At 35.3% G+C, this 20164-nt stretch overlaps 1 protein-coding gene across 3 annotated transcripts; it reads left to right on the top strand.

The window, feature by feature from the left end:
* Positions 1-3310: 3310 nt before the first annotated feature.
* On the top strand, positions 3311-17560 carry LOC127986628 (prolyl 4-hydroxylase subunit alpha-2-like). 3 transcript variants are annotated; one of them, XM_052588941.1, is made up of 15 exons: positions 3311-3755; positions 5427-5521; positions 5679-5775; positions 5855-6006; positions 6506-6643; positions 8121-8360; positions 9409-9608; positions 10738-10914; positions 11240-11310; positions 12094-12193; positions 13716-13769; positions 15787-15846; positions 16446-16514; positions 16924-17020; positions 17215-17560. In XM_052588941.1, exons 2-15 carry the CDS (start codon positions 5440-5442, stop codon positions 17283-17285), a joined length of 1608 nt encoding a protein of 535 aa, XP_052444901.1. In that variant the 5' UTR covers positions 3311-3755; positions 5427-5439; the 3' UTR covers positions 17286-17560. The 3 variants fall into 3 exon arrangements, 2 of the variants coding, with proteins under 2 accessions (XP_052444901.1, XP_052444900.1); XM_052588940.1 differs by lacking the exon at positions 3311-3755 and having other exon boundaries at positions 4032-5521; XR_008160905.1 differs by lacking the exons at positions 3311-3755; positions 15787-15846; positions 17215-17560 and adding an exon at positions 15911-15976 and having other exon boundaries at positions 4032-5521; positions 16924-17002.
* The last annotated feature ends 2604 nt before the right edge of the window (positions 17561-20164 follow it).

The following is a 20164-nucleotide window of genomic DNA, read 5'->3' as shown; positions in this document are numbered from 1 at the left end:
GTTGACACGTGACGCCATATCCTGGCGGTCAGATGAAAGCCGAACGGATCGTAAGGAGATTTTAAGAGCCCTTGAACACAGCGAGCTTTGACTTTAAGTGCAGTCGCTCTAAAGTCCTATACACTTTCTCTTTATATCCTTTATTTATTTTCCCTTTATCTTTTTTAACTTGCTCACAATTGATTCTAGTTGCAAACTGAAGTTATTTCGAAATCTAAAATGTATCCAATAGCTGTAAATTCATGTCAAGGCCAATCAGTGGTCAATATAATTTTTCCCATAGCTCTCTCTCTCACACACACACAGATATCTGTAACTTTATTTAAAAAAACAACAACAATCAACATAATTTAATTTCAGTCTCATACACTCAAACTCTCATTCAAACTGTCCGGCATTATGTTTTATGCATCCAGTAAAAGTAAACAGGGAAACTAGTGTTCTGAATGTTTTGAAAGTAGTGTTGCTTGATGTGTAAAATGATGATTTTCTACAACTTAAAGTGAAGACATGGCTGAAAATGAAGTGTTTTTGGGGCATTATGGTTCTGTGGAGGTTCTTGCCGTTTCTTTTAATGACTATAAGTTTGATACCATATTTTTACAGTATTTCTCTATAAAACTGGGCCCACTTGAAATGCTTTTTCATTTGTTTCACACATTTTTCAAACCCTTTGTTATAAACGGTCACCACCGATCTCACTGAAAGACCCCAAACTCTGTTGGATTCACTGTTGAACAAAAGGAAGCACAGCCATGACTCTCTGACACAGCTGTGTGAAACTCGTTTGCACAACTCTTCAATCTGCAATCAGTCAATGAATAGATTCCACCTCTGTGCTGATATTTGCAAGTGTATGGATTTAAAGAGACCAAAGGCATGGAAGGAGAGGAGAGAGCTGGCAGAGGACAGAGAAAGAGAGGCTTGCTCACAGGGTGGAGGAGCTGCATTACTGTCAAAGGAGAAAATACAGCTCGGATTTCAAATGAAATCAGACAACAATTACTGACCATGTCATCAATCATAGCTTGTCCTTTAGAGAAGCTGGATAAAGGGTCCAACCCTTTCTGAGTCGGAGCACTGCAGCATTTTTCAAAATGACACCAGACAAGTCACAATGTTACTGTACTAAATACCACTGTGTGTTTCAGCAGATGTTTCATCACTCCCATTTATGCATTTGTCATAATGTCAAATTTGAAATGCTTTGTTATTGTAATACATTCTTATTCCATAAAGTTACATGCAATTGGAATAATTTGCCATTTTCTCCAACAGTGGTCTCCTTTTCCACGTGCAAACTATCAGTTCAATACAGAATGCCTTTTCACATTTTTAAAGCACTAGATAAAAGACTTTCATCTAAAGAGGGAGGACTGCTGATGGATTTTCCATGCAACTAGGTATTTCCTACAGTGGCCGAGAGAGCTCAACGCACTGCAATTTAAGAAAACACATGCAAATTGAAAAAAACACCAGCAAATAAAACAAAAACATCTTCATCAATTTGACAACCCAAGTGTTGCAAATCCTCACAGCACATGCAAATTAAGAATGCATGTGTTGTGAGGATTTGCAGCGTGTTTCGTTATATGCATGTGTTGATCTCTCTCGGCCACCGTAATTTCCATATGTTCAACACTTCATTTGAGTTTGTACAGTGTCATTTCACATTGATAGCTGTGTTTTGTATTTTGTTTTCAATTGTGTAATGATTGCATGAAAGAATGCATTTATTGGACCACAACTTGTGGTGTTTTATGGAAGTCTTTGCTAATGTTGCATGTTTGTAATGTTTTAAAGTGAGTGTTTTACAAACAAAATCAGTCATTTGAGCCATTGAGCTTCGGTTTCACACACATTTATTTCTATAGGCCGATGCTACTATTTAAAAGCAGCTTCATATAATAAAAGGAAAATAACTGTGTATACATGGCAAAATGAATCCGTTTCAGCTTTAAAACAGCTCTTTTGAAGATATTCATGTCATTTTTCAATTATAATCCATTTAGTTGTTTCAGTTCAGATCAATATCTGTGTCAGTGTTGCACAATTCATCCATATCAACTGTGTGGCATGCATCATTATTCAGCTCAGTTTAGTTCAAAAGACTGTGCCAGGTCTGAAAACTATTATTACATATATTTTGGTAGCAAAACATATGTTGCACATTTTATTGGTGCGGAGGCGAGTATGGATATTCTGTAACTGGTTTTTATCACTTAATTAAAAACACCACAATTAAATTGTGTCGTCTGTTACAGAAGGATTACTGAACAGAGATTTGGAGGAATATCTTAAAGTGCAAAATATCAAACATCAACATGTGCAAATAAAGGTAACCAAATGTCACACTTTCAATCTTCATATCCACTTGTAAACTTTGGCCAAACACAGGAAACACATCAAATAGGGAAGTGGTCAAATGCAAAGACCACACGTGTGAGAACTGGACCCAGATATTCTCTATAGCATTACAAATCTGGAGCCAAAACACGAACCAGATGGACTTATTCTCCAGGTGCTTCTTGGTGGTCTTTGCAGTTAGGGCAGGAACATTGTCTAGTTGAAAAATAACATTTGATTATTCAATCTTTAAAAAAAAATGCTTCTGTACTTCAAATGATTAATTGATACTATTAATATGAATACTCTTTAGTCTCTCTCTTACACCAATATGGATTAAGAATTTTTATGACATCATTCTGCAATTCAGCCTCTCATCAGACTTTCAGTTCAATTTAATTTTCTATGGAATCTGTAGAGTAAAAAAAAAAATGCACTTTTTCTTTAATATAGCATGGTTATCTAGGAAAACTGTTCTCATCATGCCAAGTCATTTGGACTTCAACTGCTGACAGTCTTTCTGAACCATGCAAACAGAGACAAACTGGACTAAATATCAGCACTACTCCTTAAGACTTTGTATAATTAAGTACAGTTAAGTCATGTGACCAGCTTCATCATTTAGACTCATTTTGACACTATGCACAGAATGATGAAGTAAACTATCTGTCTTTTGAGAATTGTTTTGATTGTTGCAGGGATAAGATAATTATCTTTTTTTTATATAAGCACGAGAAACAGCCCTGTATGTGTGATAACTGAACTCTCGTGTAGCTATATGATGCTAACATATAGTGATTCTTATTTCCGTTATTTGACAGACTGCTGAACGAACAGTGAACGTGCAGTCCTCCAGGTTTCGTTTTACCTGATTAACTCACAGTGTAGATGCTGAGCCTTGTGTCGCATCGATCTCGGATGCTGGGCAGGACAACTTTACTGGGAGTACATCTCTAAATTAATCAAATACCTCGATTAAGCTCCAGCACCATGCATATGACTTGAACACAAAAGTATTACGACTGTTCCAGAACGTTCTTCTCTTGGTTTATATGCTCGGCGACACAGAGACGTGTCCTCATCCTTCTTCATCTGTGTTAACACGTGGTTCTTCAATGCCATTAGAGAGTCAGTGACGTTCAATATGCATAAAGGTTGTACTCAAGTTTAGGTCAGCTGATATGAAGTTATATTTGAGACTGTTATGCTGTTTGTTAAATGCTCATCGTGGAGCTCGGGAATGTGCGTGCGCGTTTATTACGAGGATGTGTGCGCGCGCGTGTGTGAGAGGCTCTTCTCTTCTGTACGTGGCAACGACTAAAATCACTGCAAAACAGCTGAAAGACTGCGGAGAAACTGCTTCTGCTGGTCTCACACATCACACTGTCACACTTTCAACGCGGACCGAGGTGGGAGCTCTTATATGTGAACCTTTTTGCATGCATTTTTACCGGTAACATTTAAGTGGTAAAATACTGTTTTTGTAAATGTAAAACCTGTATAAAAACAAACAGGGCATGTTTTTATTCTTTGTACGCTATATATATATATATATATATATTTGTTTTATTCCCTATAGGCTTCTTGCTATTTGTTTTAGATTTATTTTAGATTTTTTGAGTGTTTTTCTTTTTGCAGGTGCACTTTTTATTATGTAGTGTGTTTATCACACACACACACACACACACACACATCAGTGTCTAAATGTAGCTGAAGGCATGGATTGTTTTACAAGAGTGCTGTACTGTAGAGTTGTGCTGATGTTCTGTAAGCAGCAGATCTTGTTGAGGAGGACAGAAACTTTTCTAGAAGATGACGTCATCGCTCATGAACTCACTTCAGAAACATTTGGGAGTTTAGAGTTTGTGCTGGTTTGCTCTTAAGGTTTAGTTAGTCTTTTTTATTCTTGTTATTACAGTATGCTAATGCTGTTTGTCTCAACTTAAATGATCTGATAAATATTGCTCTTGATGTTCTGTGATTTGGAAGCTGAGCTGGATTTAACAGACAGAGCAGCACTGGTTTCTGATTTCATACACGGAAGAATCTGCATTCTTGTCTAATGATAACTTCTCCAATTAAAATGTGTAAAAGGTCGATTAGCACAAACAAGAGGAGTGTTGAGTGAAGAGAAACTGAAGAGACCGAACACTGCTGAGTTCAGATTCCACTGAGTTTAGTTTGAAAGTAGGTGTGAACTCTTGAGGAAGTATTCAATGGCTCTGACTGAATGATCCATAAGTTATCACACCCTCTATTTCAGTAGTCCAATTTCAGGTCTATTGCAAAGAAAGCAGATTTTAGTAAGATTTTATGCAGAATCTTTGGAACAAGCTACCTTAATTCACTGAAAATTCATTCTGTTTGGAGATTTGCTAAAGAACTGCGATGCATCAGAAATCATGTTGGAATCCGACTGGGACTTCCTGAATCCGACTCCAGTTGAATCGTGAGGTCTTTAAATGCTGGACTGTTGTAAAAGACTTGTGGATGTGATTTGTGGTTTCCATTTTGGGTTCCACCAATTTCACCCATGCCCAGTTAAACCATTCGTTATGGCAGGTGACACAATTTTACATCAATGACCAGTCATTAACCAAAAGCTTAGTTAGTTCCCATCCTCACATTTGTGGCTGTGACCAATTCCACTTGCACTTTTGTGACTGATTTTAAAATGAGCAGTAGATACCTACCCTTGAACATGTAATCTTAAAAATTAATAGAACATACATGTTTTTACTATCACTTTTAAAAGAAAAAGACTGACCTCAAACTTTTGAACGGCAGTGTATATTTATAAGTTGAATCAGTTTCTATATAAAATATATTTTCTTGTCATACTCTTGTTTTTTGGCCAGCAATAAAAGCTCTGCAGCTGTTTCTTGACCCACTTCTGGTTAAGCACCACAGATCTGACTTGGCTCAGTGTTCAGAGTTTGTCCTCAATGCTCAACACACATATGCTCAGTCTTGGTGCATAATAATCTCCCTGAGCAGTCTTCAGTTGAAGACTTTGGTTAAGTTCATTGGGATATAAAGTATATCTTCACATTTAAAATGTCTGTTTGGTTTCCTTGTAGGTTTTGCTTGACAATGGCAATGTTTCTGGTGTTTACTCTGCTGACTCTGTCATCCTTCTCTTCTCCCACGCGAGCCGAAATCTTCACGTCAATTGGTACCAATTCCTCCTAGTTGCATGAAAATCATCTTAAATGACATGCAGAAAGTGATCAAAGAACACACCTTTAAATGGGACTGGCTGGCTTTGCTGAAGGACTCTAAAACGTAAATAAATGCGGTAAAAAAAAACATTTTGCCTTCTCTTTTCACAGGCCAAATGACAGACCTGATATTTACAGAGAGGGAGCTCGTCCAATCGCTGAAAGAGTACATTGAAGCAGAAGAGATGAAACTTGAAGCTGTGAAGAGGTGAGACTTCCACTAGAATATATGACTGTACATGAACCCACGACTCATTTGTGAGTTTCTGTCCATCTTTTGGCTTCAGCTGGGCTAATAAACTGGATCTGTTGACCCGTGCGTCCACGTTGGACCCTGAGGGCTTCCTGGCTCACCCGGTGAACGCCTACAAGCTGATGAAGAGACTCAACACCGAGTGGTCCGAGTTAGAGAGTCTGGTGCTGCAGGACCCATCAGATGGTACAGTATTAAAGCAACAAGCCCCAAGAATTATAACAGCTAAGAGAGTATTAGACAACAACGCCTCTTAGCTGTTATAAATTCAAGCGTCAGGGTCTGAGTGTGTATTTTCACTCCCTAATGTGAACTTGTGTGAACATGTGTTGCCACAGGGAGTTCTTGAGACTGTTTCCTCTTAAATGAAAGCCATGCAAGCGATAATGTACATTACCATGAGAAATAACCCTGACATGGGTGTTCAGGATCCCAACATGATGCACTTTTACCAAATACATATATGTACAGTATATAAAATGCAGAGACACTTAAGGTGTGGGTTACCCAAAAAAGAAAATCCTGTCATTTACTCACCCTCCAACCAAACATTTGCTGATAGCCATTGACTTCCATAGTAGAGAGAAAATACTATGAACGCCAACTTGTTATCTGTTGTGTTGAGCAGAAGAAAGAAACTTGTGCAGTCTTGTGTAATAAAAAGCTCTTCTTTTTTCTTCCGAAGGTTTCGTATCGAACATGTCTGTGCACAGACAGTATTTCCCGGATGAGGAGGACGAGAAGGGGGCAGCCAAAGCGCTCATGCGTCTGCAGGACACGTATAAACTGGACTCTGAGAGTTTCTCCAAAGGCAGACTGCCAGGTCAGAGCAGTTCTCTGCTAACTCCAACTCTTCTCATTTCATACAAGGCTCGTATTCCTAGTGACAGCAGTGATAAACTGAGACCGTCAAAGGGGAACAAATCTAAATAATGTTTTTAAAGCATATGTTTATTTTATCATTTGGACTTTTTAGTAACTTTCTAATCTGAACGCTGCCTTGATTTGGTATTGGGGCCAAGCACTAGGTATGTAGACACCTGTCGTATCTGTTTAGTTTAGTTTAATGTTCTTTCTCTTCCTCCTTTGCTCTTGAGTCAATGGAAGCCCATAGAAGTGCTTGCAGGCAAGTTATGACATTTGGGACAGTCTCGACATGAACCACAGCAAATTTGGAGCCTCTAACTCAATCCCTCTTGTGCAACCAGCTGTCCAAATATGCACTTTGTTTATGCTAAAAACCTCAAGATGTCTCAATATGATTTGATTGCATTGACTTAATTTTCCATTTCAGTTGCACTTTTTTGAACTCCTCCTAGACTATCGGTCCAATTTTTGCGAAAATCGAACCAGGTCATCTTGAGGCCATGCCAAAAACATGGTCAAATCCAAGTGGATTAGTCAAAACTGTCTGTGAATAACGCTTGAACAAATTTGATAAGTCTGCTGGACTTGAGGCTATATCTCAGCAACGCTTCAGTGTATTCAAACCAAACTTGGTGTGTGATATGACATCGATGACCTGGGGGTGTAAACCTTTGAATTACAGTTTGCTTCAGAAGTTAAATTAATATCATCTAGCATATTCTGCAAGATGCACATAAACTGTAAGTGCAACTGTTTGTACCCGAGTGCTTCATGCTGACTCCTCAAAAGAGTAGAGATTTAACAAAGTGATTGTTAGTTAATTGTTAGCTTTAAAATCCAGTTAAAACTGAAGTTTTTACTCAAACTCATCTTTTTTTTGTTGAAAATTATATTATTTATTAAACACCATTTATCTGTTTTTATCATTCATTTTTCGAGCATTCATGTGCCCTCGAAATAATTTCCCCTCCCTCTCGCAATTCCAGTTTTTTCTTTAATTTAAGTTGAGGACTAAATAACTAAAACTAAACAAAGTGATGCTAAAATCTAAAACGTAATAAATATATAGACAAAATAAAAATGCTCAAAATACTAAAACTTTCAAAGCAATGAAAGCATTTATTGTGTGAAATAAGTACTGGCTGAAATATGGAAATAAGTGAAAACAAAAACAAAACAACCTATATGTGTGTGTGTGTGTGTAATGATTTCAGCTAGTTGCCAATAAAAACTATGTAGAGAAAGACTATAAATAATGACAACAGTAAACAGAATGTATCTAAAGTATTTTTGTGTGACTGTTGTACAGTTTGACATGAATGATAACAGATCTCAGTGTGATGGGGCTAATGGCTGGGATCAGGGTTGATCAGTCTGACAATATGATATCCATGGTAAAGCCTGTGATGAATGAGGTGACGTTGTGTCCGCAGGGGTGCGCTACAGCGTGGAGCTGACCGTGGAGGACTGCTTCGACATGGGTAAACTGGCCTACAGCGAGAATGACTATTATCACTCCGTGCTGTGGATGCAGCAGGCGCTCAGACAGATGGACTCGGGAGAAGACGCCAAGACACCCAAAGCTGATATCTTAGATTATCTGAGTTACTCCGTCTATCAGATGGGAGACCTGCCACGAGCCATCGAACTCACCCGACGCTTGGTGGACATCGGTGGGCCATTCTCTCATTATCTTCTGATGACACTAGATGATCATTAGGAAATGTAAAAGCCACATAAAGGCACAGGAATCTCTCATCTGTATATTTGTAGCAATAGACAACAATACACTGTATGGGTCAAAATGATCCATTTCTCTTTTTTGCCAAACATCATTAGGATATTAAGTAAAGATCATGTTCCATGAAGATATTTTGTAAATTTCCTATTGTAAATATATTAAAACTTCTTTTTTGATCAGTAATATGCATTGCTAAGAACTTCTTTTGACAACTTGAAAGTTTTTTTTTTCTTTCAATATTTAGATTGTTTTTTTGCACTCTCAGATTAAAAGGTTGCATCTCAGACAAATATTGTCCTCCTAACAAACCATACATTAATGGAGAGATTATTTTTCAGCTTTCAGATGATGAATACATCTCAATTTATTAAAAATAGCCCCTTATGACAGGTTTTGTGCTCGAGAGTCACAAATATGGGCCATTCTACAGAATTGGGGCAAACTTCTGTCCCACAACCAAACCAAACCCATTTAAAAAGCATTTAAGAATCCACATTTTAGATGTTTATGAAGATCTATTGAAAGTATCTAAAATTGTCACTACCTAAAAGTGTTTTGTGTGTGTGTTATTCCCATAAACAGTCACGACTGAAACATGTCATCATTGTTTCGGGAGTCACAAAAGGGAACACATAATCCTTTATTTGGGGAACGTAGACAACATTTTAGTACAGTTATGCAACATTTTTAGTATATGAGTTAAAATTCTGTATTGTGATGTGGTCAATACCAAAGCATTACTTTAACTGCTGAAAATGTGCAGTCAGTATGGAAACAGGGTCTGTCAAAAATAAAGTAGATTGAATTATCAAGATGTTATGATAGTGTTTGGTTCAATGCATATTCACACTAATGAACCCTTAATTTTGAAATCAGTATGATCAACTTAATGCCTTTTACAAAGAAAGTAATTTTTTTTTTTTTTTTTTGCTGTATTTGTCAACTTTTGAGAATTGCCTATCCTGTGCATGCGTGTGCAGATCCCAGCCACCAGAGGGCAGGAGCAAACCTGCGCTACTTCGAGCGGCTGCTGTCTAAAGAGCAGAGGGACCGGGGTCAGAGCCAGCAGGAGCCTGCAGACCAGACGCCCATTCAGCTGGACACCTATGAGAGACCCAAAGACCACCTGCCCGAGAGAGAGGTGTACGAGGCCCTCTGCAGGGGAGAGGGAGTCAAAATGGTGAGCGCAGCTTACATCCCAAATGCAAAATGAGGGAACCTATTGCACTTTTCACTTTATTGATTTTGTAAGCCTCATCATTTTGAGTCACATTTCTTCACACAGATTTCTTCTGCTCACAAGGGCTGCATTTATTTAATTAAACATGCAGTAAAAATAGTGAAATATTATTACTCTTCAGAATAACTGTTTTCAGTGTGAATATATTTTAAAATATAATTTATTTCTGTGATCAAATCTGTAGTTTCATCATCATTACTCCAGTCTTCAGTCTCACACAGTCTTCAGAAATCATAATAATATGCTGATTTGCTGCATTTCTGTTTTATTATCAATGTTGAATACAGTTGGTTTTTTCTGCTTAATAATTTTGTGAAAGATGTAATACACAGCTGTTCATAGGATTGGGGTATGCATGGTTTTTATAAGGCATCAAATAATTTGATCCAAGGTGACTGTAAAGATATTTAAAATGATGCAAAAAATTTAATATATTTTAAATAAGTGCTGTGTGCAGCTAAAACCGTTTTCAACACCAATAATAATAAAAATCATTGTCAATAAGTTTAAATGATATTATTTCACAATATAAATTTTTACTTTTTTTATTTATTTTATAGACAAATGCTATTGTTTGTACAGAGATTGTTTTATTTTTAGATTCGTAAACCCTCCCCAACCAACCCAAAACAGACTGTCTGTTATAGATAATAATAAAAAATTAAATTAAAATAAAACAAAGATGCGATAGTTGAATAATGACAACAACAAAGTAACTAAGATGCTAAAATCATGTCTAATACAGTGTCAGTTCACTGTGATGAACAACATAACTCCTACATAAGGCAGGGCTGAGAAGAAGAAGACGTCACAATGACAATATAAAGCCCATTACTCCCAGGAAGTAGATTTTTATCAGAGAAATATGATGATAACACAAAAGAGAATTTAGGGAAAACTGTAATTGAATATTTAATCTTTTCCCAGTGTAGGTATAACATCAAATCCTGATGCTTTTTTGATTTCAGATGAGTGTTTGCAAAATAGAAAACAGAAATTAATTTATTTCAATAAATATTCTCATCCTAAATAAGGTAGGCTGTTGTTCAGTTTCTTAATTTCCCGACAGACTCCAAAGAGGCGTAGCCGACTGTTCTGCCGCTATCAGGACGGGAACAGGAGCCCGCGTCTGCTGCTCAAACCCATGAAGGAGGAGGACGAGTGGGACAGTCCTCATATCGTACGCTTTCTGGACGCCCTCTCTGATGAAGAGATCGACAAGATCAAGGAGCTGGCCAAACCTAAGGTGAGTGACGGACAGATGTGACCCTGGAGCACAAAGAATTTTAAGATTAATAGAAATGAATTGCATGCATTTGTTTCAGCGAGCACGTCACAAAGAAGCTGTAAAATAAAATAAAATGCATGAAAAGAATTGACAAAGGAAAACTATTTTAAATGTAATTTTTCTATTGAGATTTGGTCTTAAATGGAACAGCATTGGTGTCTTAATAACCCCACTAAGCTAAAAATCCACTGACCCTCATATAAGGCATTAGCTTATAGTTTAAAGTTGTAAAAGTAGTGACTGATTATTTTTGCAAATCTAAATTCTGAGTTGTTCTCTGTAGCTTGCTAGAGCCACAGTGAGAGACCCAAAAACAGGCGTTCTGACGGTCGCCAATTACAGAGTTTCCAAAAGGTGAGCACATCTCATACACAGCTGTTCATTAATGCTGTGCACAGACATAAGTTAACCCTTTCAGTTATCACATCATTTAGAAGACAACTCTTCCCTGCCAAAAAAGTTTCTCTGTTATACACTCGGAGGCGCTATTACACATCTTCTGAATGAGTACAAAACCTCCCGAACAAAAACACACATGGACAGGACGCAGAAAGGAGCGATCTCTTATGTAAACAGATGCATATAAAAAATAATGCAGTCATCAGCAATAGACAGCATATACGGTAATGTTATGGAGTAAAAATGTTGATCCAAAGAAAGTTATACAAGTAGAGGCTCTGATCTTTATTTTGGTGTATTGCACATTCAGATATTAATACAGCAAAATATACTGGAGATCATCACAGTTTTGTGAAAATCATAAAAATCGCTGGCAGTGGCTGGCAACTTAAAAAAAATGCTGACGGGGAAAGAGTTAACAAAGGCTGGGGCCTTTATTGTATTTGCAGTATAAAGAACATGACAGTACATATATATGCATGAATATTGGTGCACAAGGAATCTTGTTCCTAACTGCTGATATTTAGAACAACATCACTCTTGATCTTTTCATCGAATATCCAGCAAAAAAAGTATATTATGATATGCCTTTACTGTGATGTAAATGGTTTCATTCTGTGATTTGGTCATAGCTCTCACCTGTAAGTAATGCATAAAGAAGTGTTATTATTTGATATTGCAATGCAGCTGTTGAACAGAATTTTGTCATTATCTCCTTGTTTTCTGGTGTGTCTCCAGCGCATGGTTAGATGGGGAAGACGATCCAGTGATCGCTCGGGTCAATCAGAGAATAGAGGACATCACTGGATTAACTGTAGACACTGCAGAACTTCTACAGGTCACTCATCCTAAATACTCCAGAACATCACACATGCAAGCCGTGGTCTCCTTAGGCTTTAGTCTCATGCCTGAGAATGTGATATGATGTAATATAATGTAATATAATATAATATAATATAATAGGGATGCACGATATTGGATTTTTGCCGATAACCGATATGCCGATATTTTTCAACTCATTTTCCTATTCGATACCAAATATTTTAAATTTTAGTTAGTTTTTAACTTATTTGTTAAAATTAAATAAACAGTAATTAAGTTTTTTTGACAGTAAAGTAAAGCTTTGAAAATAATTATAAATAAACTATATATCAATCGGTGCATACCCCAGAAAGATGCAGTGTCAACCCTAACATTTTATTTTTAGATTTAACATGTTTAGATGGTCATATCACTAGCACATCCTGAGCACATGTGAGTTGACATATTCCTTTCATTGGCAAGACATATGGACATCATTTTTCATATAGGGCCGATGAAATTATATTTACATTTAAAGCCATTATCGGCCGATTATGATAGCAGTACAATAATATCGTGTATCCCTGTAATACAGTATAATATAATACAGTAGAATGTACTTCTCAAATGAATAATAATGCCGTTATTAAAACTAAATTTCAGAAATAATCACAATTTTCTGGTAACAGTAAACGTGTTGTGCAGTACTTTGTTTCCCAAAAAATTGTAAGGAATTGTTACATTTTAATTTGATTTACATTGAAAAGTTTTAAATTAAATTAATAATACAAGTAGTGCTGTCAAATTATTAATCACGATCAAAAGTTTTTGTTTAAATAATATATGCATGTGTACTGTGTATATTTATTATGTATATATAAATGCACACACATGCATGTGTATATATATTTCAGAAAGAAATATATAAATATATCTATATACATTATAAATATATACATGTAAATATTTTTTTAAATACATAATAAATATACACAGTACACACACATTATGTAAACGAAAACTTATTTTGGATGCGATTAATTCTTTGACAGCACTTAATATAATACATTATACATTTTAGAGACAGTATTTAATATTATGTAATATGGAATAGTGTATTTAGAATAATACACATTACAATAACCGCAATAAAATTATTTTAAAAATATTTGTCGGTTAAAAATTTGGATATTAATATTATGTCATACCTCCATGTTCATTATTTACACTTTACTCTCGGGACCAATTCTCACTATTTACTAACTATTAGCTATGACTTTTGCCCTAATAAATTTCTATTTTGATGTCTATAATAGTAAGTTGTTAAGTTTAGATGTGGGTTAGATCTAAAATATGATCATGCAGAATAAGGCATTAACGTAATTTGTAAGTAATAATAAACAGCATGCTAGTTAATGGTGAGAAATGTTCTTGATATAAAGTTACAGATTTTTGATGCACATGATTTACTTTTCACCCAGTGTTATGTGAATAGTGAATTGTGACTGTAACTGAATGTGTGTGAAAAGAGTTTTCTTATAACTTCTGTTCAATCGTAGGTGGCTAACTATGGCGTTGGAGGTCAATATGAGCCACATTATGATTTCTCAAGGGTAAGAGCTTTGTGCATGAACTACATCATTCCTTCAGTTATGTGGCATGATATTTTACACCAGAACAATCAGTGAAGAAATATTAGTGACCGTTTTCATTTAAAAAAACAATGCAGTGTCATTTTGATATTTCTCTTATAATTAAGAAAACATTTATATCAGTGGGGCATTTTTACTGTCAGTTGTCACACAATATCAGTTTCTCAACTTTTTCCATATTTTGTCTGTAAACCAAAAATAATATAATGTAATATAATTAAAAACCTTAATATAGAGTCTATGAAATCTCCATATGCCAGTTATAAATAAATAAAATGATTATTTTTCAATAACAGAAGCATGCAAGAGGGCAAGGCCAAAATTTATTTTGAAAGTTATTATTGAAAGTTTTATTCTATTTAATGATGTTTTATGTGAGGTATAGGGTATGTTTACACGACTTTGCCCATTTTGCATTTTTTAAAGATTTGCATGCAGATGATAATGTTGTCTAAATGACTCCTGTTCACACGGATCCACGAAAATGACTAAAACCACTGTATTTTTCATGCCAGGCCATTAGATGGTTGATGTCACTTTGTAAAGAAACACTAAGCACATACACATTCCTGTAGACCCAACAGGTAATATGCATTAAGTCACGGTTTTCACAAATTTGCATTTTTGTAGTTTACGCAGAAACGATAATGCCATCGTTATGACAAAATAGCATTTGTGTAGTTTACGCATAGATCATAATGCCATTGTTTTCACAAATTAGCATTTTTGTAGTTTACACAGAGATGATAATGCCATTGTTTTTACAAATTAGCATTTTTGTAGTTTACGCGGAGATGATAATGTCGTTGTTTGTACAAATTTGCATTTTTGTAGTTTACGCAGATGATAATGTCATTGTTTTGACAAATTAGCATTTTTGTAGTTTACGCAGAGATGATAATGCCATTGTTTTCACAAATTTGCATTTTTGTAGTTTACGCAGAAACGATAATGCCATCGTTATGACAAAATAGCATTTGTGTAGTTTACGCATAGATCATAATGCCATTGTTTTCACAAATTAGCATTTTTGTAGTTTACACAGAGATGATAATGCCATTGTTTTCACAAATTAGCATTTTTGTAGTTTACACAGAGATGATAATGCCATTGTTTTCACAAATTAGCATTTTTGTAGTTTACACAGAGATGATAATGTTGTTGTTTGTACAAATTTGCATTTTTGTAGTTTACGCAGATGATAACGTCATTGTTTTGACAAATTAGCATTTTTGTAGTTTACGCAGAGATGATAATGCCATTGTTTTCACAAATTTGCATTTTTGTAGTTTACGCAGAAATGATAATGCCATCGTTATGACAAAATAGCATTTTTGTAGTTTACACAGAGATAATGTCATTCTTTTCAAATAATAGCATTTTTGTATACGCAGAGATCATAATGCCATTGTTTTCACAAATTAGCGTTTTTGTAGTTTACACAGATGATAATGTCATTGTTTTCACAAATTAGCATTTTTGTAGTTTACGCAGAGATAATGCTATTGTTTTTACAAATTAGCGTTTTTGTAGTTTACGCAGATGATAATGCCATCGTTTTCACAAATTTACATTTTTGTAGTTTACGCAGAGATGATTATGTTTTCAAAATTAGCATTCTTCAGGCCCCCAAAATGCATGGAGTTTTCAGTTTTTAGTTGAAAATTATGTTGTGTAAACACCCCCTATTGTAAAAGGTTGGAATAGCAGCTGACAGTACACATTTTTATTGCTGATGGTAAGACATTTCCTGATAATGTCATAGGGATATTTATTGTTTTATGAAAATGGGAAAGTATTAGGCACTTCATTAAACCAATTTTCTCCTAAAAAAAACATTTTAAATTGAGTACATGTTTGTAAATTGATTTGATGCCTAACACTTGTCATATTGAAGATAAAATAATGTTGCCTCAGAGGCGGAGATATTCTCTTCAGCCGTTCAGTCTGGTTTAAAAGTTACAAACGTCTGTTGCAGCGTCCTTTTGACAGCAACCTCAAGGTTGATGGAAATAGACTTGCCACCTATCTGAACTACGTAAGTACATGTGTTGTGCTTCTGCTCCTCTGCCTGTCTTTACTCTAAAATTTTATCTTCATAGAAAGATGAACCTGATGCTTTCAAATCATTAGGCACTGGAAATCGTGTGGCTACTTTTTAGAATTATGTAAGTATGTGTATCCCGTGGTGTCTGGCGTCTGGGCATCTTGCCTTAAAAAAGTTTGCGAACCTCTTCACTACACTTGCACTTTTAAGACCGTTGTGCATATTTTGTGACTATATAATATCTCTAAATAGCATTGAGCAGATGCATTAAATCCAGAGTGTTTCATTGTACATTAAAATAAAAGACTCCCTCTAAAACAGGAAAAAAAAAAGTGTATATATATATATATATATATATATATATATATATATATATATATATATATATAAGAACTTCAAATTGGTTTCTTAGTATTTCTTCTGTTTCTAATTTACCTTTATTTTGGGCAGAATTTTGCATTAGAAGTCATTTCAGTCAAATTACTCCCATATTCTGGATTATATAGTCTTTTTTTTATATAAACATATGAAATGCTGATCATACCATGTTGTTCTGGAAGGAGGATGCTAATAATCTTTCTTCATAACAGATGAGTGATGTTGAGGCTGGTGGGGCGACCGTTTTCCCTGATTTTGGAGCCGCTATTTGGCCTAGAAAGGTACAGATGACCTTTTTAAACATTTCATAATAAAACATGCATGAAATCATTACATCATTTTCTTTTCACATTGATCACCCTGATATGTAAATATTGGTATCATCATCAGGTGTTGAGTTGATCATTTAATTAGGTCACAGATTATTTTTATGGTCCAATTCTCACTATTAACTATAACTTTTGCCTCAAACTTCTAATTTGCTGCTTATTAATCATTAGAAAGCTAGTTGTTAGTTTAGGTATGGGGTAGATTAAGGGATCCAAAATATTATCATGCTTTATAAACGCTAAGATGCTGGTAATATACATGCTAGTTAAGAGTGAGAATTGCTCCTTAAACTAAAGTGTTGTTATCAGTTATTTTATTACATGTAGCATTCATTTGAAAAAGCTCCTGGTCTCTCTGTAGGGAACAGCAGTGTTCTGGTACAATCTCTTTAAGAGCGGAGAAGGAGACTTCAGAACCAGACACGCGGCCTGTCCTGTTCTAGTGGGCAGTAAATGGGGTAAGTGAATTAAAAGCAGGCCCATCATGTGAAGTATGGTCTTTTAAATACTGTGAATAGTTGCATTTAATTGTATAAATCCCACGTTCTTCTGAGAGAGAACTACTACTCCTGTTGAAATGAACATGGCATAAGAAGTAGGTTGTTTTAAAGGCATTAAATGTCCATTCCTGTCTCATCCTGTCGTTTGGCAGTTTCAAACAAATGGATCCATGAGAGAGGTCAGGAGTTCAGACGCCCGTGTGGCCTGACTGAAGGGGACTGACCTTGAGCTTGGTTCTAGCCACAGTGCCTCGAGTCTGCAAATGTATATGAGTTCCACTCACTGCTGGGGTTTGAGAGCCATTCTGTGTGTAGCGGATTTCTCTTTTATTTGGAGTGTTTTTATTTACCCCTTAATCAACATTTCTTGGCCGATTAAACTGCAGTATCGTGTCATGTCAGAAATATCATGTTCATATAATGCATAAATTATTGTCCTGTTCTTCAGTGTTTATTTCATATTCTTATCTGGTTTGCAATAAAATGTCTAAATATGAATTCATGTTTCTTTGTCTGCCTTTTGAGGAGCTGTTTATGGATTATATATATATATATATATATATATATATATATATATATATTCAATTCAAGTTTATTTGTATAGGGATTTCTCAATACCAATCATTATAAAGCTGCCGTACAATATAGATTTCAACAATATTTATTAGTAGCTTATCAGTGGTGACTGTCAGTAAATGTTCATATAGCAGAAATGTACGTAAGAATTAATTAAAGACGTAATCAATCAGACTATGAACACTATTAACAACAATTATTATATGAAGCAATCAAACTTATAGCAAAATTGGGGAGTTTTGTACGTTGTTTCATGTATTTGATGTTTCTTAAAAAGTTTTCGGGAGGAGCATGCACAGATAATTAACACGGCCAGTTCATCATTAATGATTAAGTAGTTTACCAATCACGCAAGAGAAAACACCTATAAATAATCAAGTAAGTCCTACCGTCATTAACTCTCGACTTTCAGAATTTTCATTAGCAGACTAGGGCTTAATAAAACACAGCGTGATGGGAAATGGGGTCCATAACCAGAACAAAAGGCAGAGACACAACACAGGAACGCCCTTCAAAGCCTCAGAGTGGTGCAGGCAACCGGGCGTGAGATATAGCTTTAGAAGTATTTCGATTTTTTTAAGAAGCTGCATTTGAATTGATATTTAGAGATATTTACAGGCAGTTAATTGCAGCTCAGAGGTGGCTTGGATGCATTTACGCTGCAATTAAAATTGCATAAATAATGCCAAGAGATAAATTGGTTTTAAACGCATTGTTCACCCAAAAATAAAAAATTCTGTCAATAATTAATTATTCATCCTTATGGCATTTCATAGCTGAAAGACTTTCTTTCCTCTAAAAAGGTTTTGTTATCAACATTTCTCAAAATAAAAAAGTCATACAGGTTTGAAATGACATGAGGGTGAATAATCAATGAATTATTACTTTAATGGGTGTTTTATTAAAATGTAAATATAAAACCATGAAGAAACTAAACGTCTTAATGAGTAGGCGGTGGGCTGCATCTAGAATTGCAATTGAATACTTCCCAACTACATTTGGAGAAAAACAGTATTTGACAAAAGAAGTGTCAGAAATCACAGTTCTCACAAAACATATTCATATGACCTACTACTTCAGGCGTGATTCTGAAGTGGTCATCAGATGGATGCTTTACTAACCCAAGAGGTCACGGTAGGATTTATGCAGATCACGTGACAATGACAATATGGCAAATGTAGTGTGTTCAGATTTCATCCATACTACACACATTCATACTATATAGAATGCACTCTTTTAGAGGACGCAGAGTAATTACTTATTCAAAAAAAGGATCTACTTATGAGAGTATGCGATTATATGTCATTCATTCATTTGATCTGTTCAAACTGCTCTTGGAATGCTAAACTTCTCAGGAATTAAAATTACTCTCATGAATTGGGTGCTGAATCATTGGTTCCAGCCAGCTTCAGATTAATTTTTGTATCTCTCTATTTGTGTTTTATTTTCATTGATGTTATTTATTTATCTATTGTGATTTTAATGAATTATTAGCTGTTCATTAATCTCAAACCCCAGTTTGGGAAACACTTCATGTTGTTCACAATCACAATAACTGTAATATGTTTTCTTTCTCTCTCTATATTTTTTTTTATATCAATATGACAAGATTATCTTATTAAAATCAATGTGATAAATAAGGCAGGTCAAAGGGTAATCAGAAACTAGTCTGATTATATTATCTAAAATGTGTAATGAAATAGATTACATTACTAACTATAATTATTGTGGTAATTTGGAATCAGTAACAGACTACAGACAATTTATGAGTAATCTACCCAGCGCTGATTTAAAAAAAACAGCTAGTCACTGATGCAGTGCCATCTTTACTTCTTTATCCCTAAAGTTTTCATAATACCACATTCTGAAGTTAAGGGTACACATTATTGCTCCAAGGTACTATTATGAACCCTTTAGGGGTAAAGGAGATACAAATGTATACATTTGAGGGTGCTGCCACAGTTGCAAGATATTGCACATTGGTCCAAAAAATATAGGTCAAAACTTTGGCATAATTAGAATTTCTTAAGAGGCTTCTCATAAAATTTCTCAGAAACACTGTTTACATGTAGGTCTCTCTAGGATGCACAAACACAGAAGTTAAGTAAAAAGCCCCAGAGAAATCGAATTTATGGGACGTTCATTCAAAGTGAACACAGAAGCTCTTTTCTGATTAATTTTGTCAAGTAAAGTATATCAGAACTGAGCTCTGAGTACTAATCACCAACTGATTCAGTGGAAAATAAATCTGTACCAGTAGTCGAAACTGTCCTGATTTAAAATTGCAACATGGGACAAACATCTCATAAAACTTTGTCAGGCAAGAAATACTATGATGTATTGCCACCATGAGTAGCATATTTTGTGAGGTCGCGTTAACCCACAAGCCTGCCCACTTAACCCATAAAATGGAATATTTATATTAGCTTTAGTATATATGGTGCACACAAATGTGATTTCAGGGGGATCTGAAACTCATGAGCCATATACAGTATTGTTCAAAATAATAGCAGTACAATGTGACTA

This window comes from Carassius gibelio, chromosome B21 (assembly GCF_023724105.1).
Source record: "Carassius gibelio isolate Cgi1373 ecotype wild population from Czech Republic chromosome B21, carGib1.2-hapl.c, whole genome shotgun sequence".
In the NCBI taxonomy this organism is placed as follows: domain Eukaryota; kingdom Metazoa; phylum Chordata; class Actinopteri; order Cypriniformes; family Cyprinidae; genus Carassius; species Carassius gibelio.
This window is presented reverse-complemented; position numbering and strand designations above follow the sequence as displayed.